Genomic DNA, 2,739 nt, shown 5'->3' with positions numbered 1-2,739 from the left:
ACACACACACTGTGACACATGAGCTATCTCACACATACACACACACATACAAACACACACTCTGGCACATGAGCATACATACACACACACACTCTGGCACATGAGCAGACATATACACATACACTGTGGCACATAAGCAGTCGTGCACACACACACACTAAATACATTGATTGCATATAAATTTAAAAATTAGGATAAATAAATAGTGCTGAAGATATAACACAGTGGTAGAGGTGTTCCTAACATGGGGAGTGTCCTAGGTCCAAAACCCAGTAAATAAAAACATGGGAGAAATAACAGAACTATCCTAGAGGCGTTGTGGAGATTAAGTGTATAAACAGTCATGCTGTCATTTAGGAACACAGACAAATATAACCTGATTATTATGAGTTGTTACTGCTTGAAGCTGCATTTTGCAGGAAAAAAAGAATTCTCCAGGAATGGGAATTGAACCTAAGGCCCTTCACATGCTAGGCAAGTGTTATACCATGAAGCCACACCCCTTGCTCTAGTTATAGCTACTTTGTGGGTTCTTCTTTTCCCACCCTTTATCCCCCTGGTGTCACCCCCTATCACTAGATAAGACAGAAAGAAGGATAGAAAGAAAGGGAGAAAGGAAGAGAGATCTCTGAATCTAATTTCTTTCCTTTTGATTCTTCTTTGACCACAGCTACTAACAAACCAGCACCACCACCGCTCCCCCCCCCACACACGACCAACAACCACCACACCACCTCTGGGGGCCAAGAATTTATATACCCTCTAAAAAGTTCCCAGAATCCTAAACATCACACAACTGGAGAAACTATCTGCAGCTGGCAAAACCACGCCTCTGCTAGAGCACCACACAAATCCCAGTCAGCTGCTGAGGACAGCCTGAGCGGCCCGTACTCTACACCTGGGATCAAAACAAAAACATATTCTTATTATTTATGTGCTTTTTAAGAGAAACAAAAATTCCAGAGCTGTCATTATAGGTTTGTTTTTATTTTTAGCTAGGATTTCTCTAAGTTGCCTAGCCTGGTTTTAAATTTGAGATGCCCCTGCCTCAGTCTCCCAAATGTCTGGGATTACAAATCCCTGCCATGTCATCCAACTAAAGAGAAATATATCTTTAAGGTTTTTCTCTTTGGGAAAGCAGCTGATGGAATTTCCATTGTTAGGGCACCTTCAGTCCTCGGTTCTACCACCTTACCCAAGGATCCAAGTTCCTGGTTCACAGATACCACCAGTGCCAGAACCTTGCTGTACTGCAGAGACAGACAGACCAGAGCCATCAAGCCCAGAGAGCTTTCTAGAGAGCTGCGGGGCACCAAGCCCAGAGTGAGTACTGTGTCCCCTATCTCTCCCCCGCCCCGTTCTTTGCCCTACTTGCTCTAGCCTGGTAAGGTTAGACCCTTAACACCCCCGCTCCTGAGAATCGTCAGGTGTTTGTCCTGTCTCCCCTTCGTCCAGATGTGAATTCTTCCTGGGACATCTTCAACGAGCCCTCCGCGATCGCTTCTACCCACTGCTGTTCCGGGTACTCTCAATGCAGCCTCTCTGCCCGGAGCTTTGCCAGATGTGGTAAGAGAGGCGGGTACAGGGGCAGAGGCGTGTCCTACGGTATGGTGCAGGACCCAGGGCATTAGTTTGCCCCTACAGAGCCAGAATGGATGGGTCTGTAGAAAGAAATTTAGTGTATACTCTGCAAGGCAGAAAGGGGAGAGGCCTGAGAATGACCTGGCCTTTAAGCAGCGCGAAGGAGTGGTTCTGGTGGACCAGGAAGCTTCAAAGCTTCAGGCTTTTGACTCGCAGAGAAGCTAAGAGGGAATGCAAGGAGCTACGAATGGGTTGTCTGGCTAGAGAACGGCAGGGCAGTTAAGAATGCTTACTGCTTTTTCAGAGGACCCGAGTTCTGGTCCCAGCTCCCCCCTCCCCCCATCAGGCTCACAGATGCCTGTAACTCCAGATCCGGGGGATCTGATTCCCTCTTCAGACTCCCCTGGCACCCGTACTAATGCAGGTACCAGATGCACACAACTGATTTAACAATAATGTTAAGCCTTTAGGTGGTGGCACGTGACTTTAGTCCCAGCACTCTGGAGGCAGAGGCAGGTGTATCTGAAAGGACCTGGAAGTCAGTTGGTAGAAGACACCCCAAGTTCTTAGCACAAAGGAGATTTATTTGCCCCAAGGGGAAAAGGGCACTGAATAAGAGACAAAAGACAGGAAACAGGCCAAGGGAGAAGGGAAGAGGAACAAGGGAGGGGGAGAGATATTTGTCTTGGAGGGACAAAGAACTGCCTCTGGAGAGAGGAGACAGAAGTGGCCTATAGACAAATGTTGGTTTATAAAGAGAAACCCTCCTGTTACGATGACGTTCTTAATTTTAATTAAGGATGTTAATTAGGTGAGCCAAAGGGGGCTTTTAGTTGTTGGCTTTCAATATTTTGACAGCTGGGCCTTGGGAGTCGGTCTCTGGAGGAGAAAGTAGCCAAATAAGAGAACAGACCTGGTGGCTAGCTTTAGGAATGTTTTAATTTGTTTTTAGCAAGGAAGAGGAAATTGGGAAGAGCAAGGCCTGCTAGAAACATGTTTGCCCGCTAGAGTCCCTTCAGTATCTCTGAGTTGAAGCCAGCCTGGTCTACAGAGTGAGTTCTGGGACAGCCTACACAGAGAAACCCTATCTTGAAAAAACCAACCAACCAACTCTATCTATCTATCTATCTATCTATCTATCTATCTATCTATCTATCT

At 46.5% G+C, this 2,739-nt stretch overlaps 1 protein-coding gene across 1 annotated transcript in view; it reads left to right on the top strand.

Annotated features, from left to right (window-relative positions):
* The window catches only part of Rtbdn (retbindin), a 5,657-nt gene that overhangs the window by 1,306 nt on the left and 1,612 nt on the right, over window positions 1–2,739 (top strand). The window contains exons 2-3 of the mRNA XM_028755524.1: window positions 1,164–1,323; window positions 1,456–1,566. Coding sequence (XP_028611357.1) covers window positions 1,164–1,323; window positions 1,456–1,566 — 271 coding nt within the window. The remainder of the gene's footprint in view (window positions 1–1,163; window positions 1,324–1,455; window positions 1,567–2,739) is intronic.

Source organism: Grammomys surdaster, unplaced genomic scaffold (assembly GCF_004785775.1).
Source record: "Grammomys surdaster isolate TR1022 unplaced genomic scaffold, NIH_TR_1.0 126063, whole genome shotgun sequence".
NCBI lineage: Eukaryota > Metazoa > Chordata > Mammalia > Rodentia > Muridae > Grammomys > Grammomys surdaster.
The sequence above is the reverse complement of the archived record's forward strand: the minus strand, read 5'-3'. Positions and strand labels throughout refer to the sequence as shown.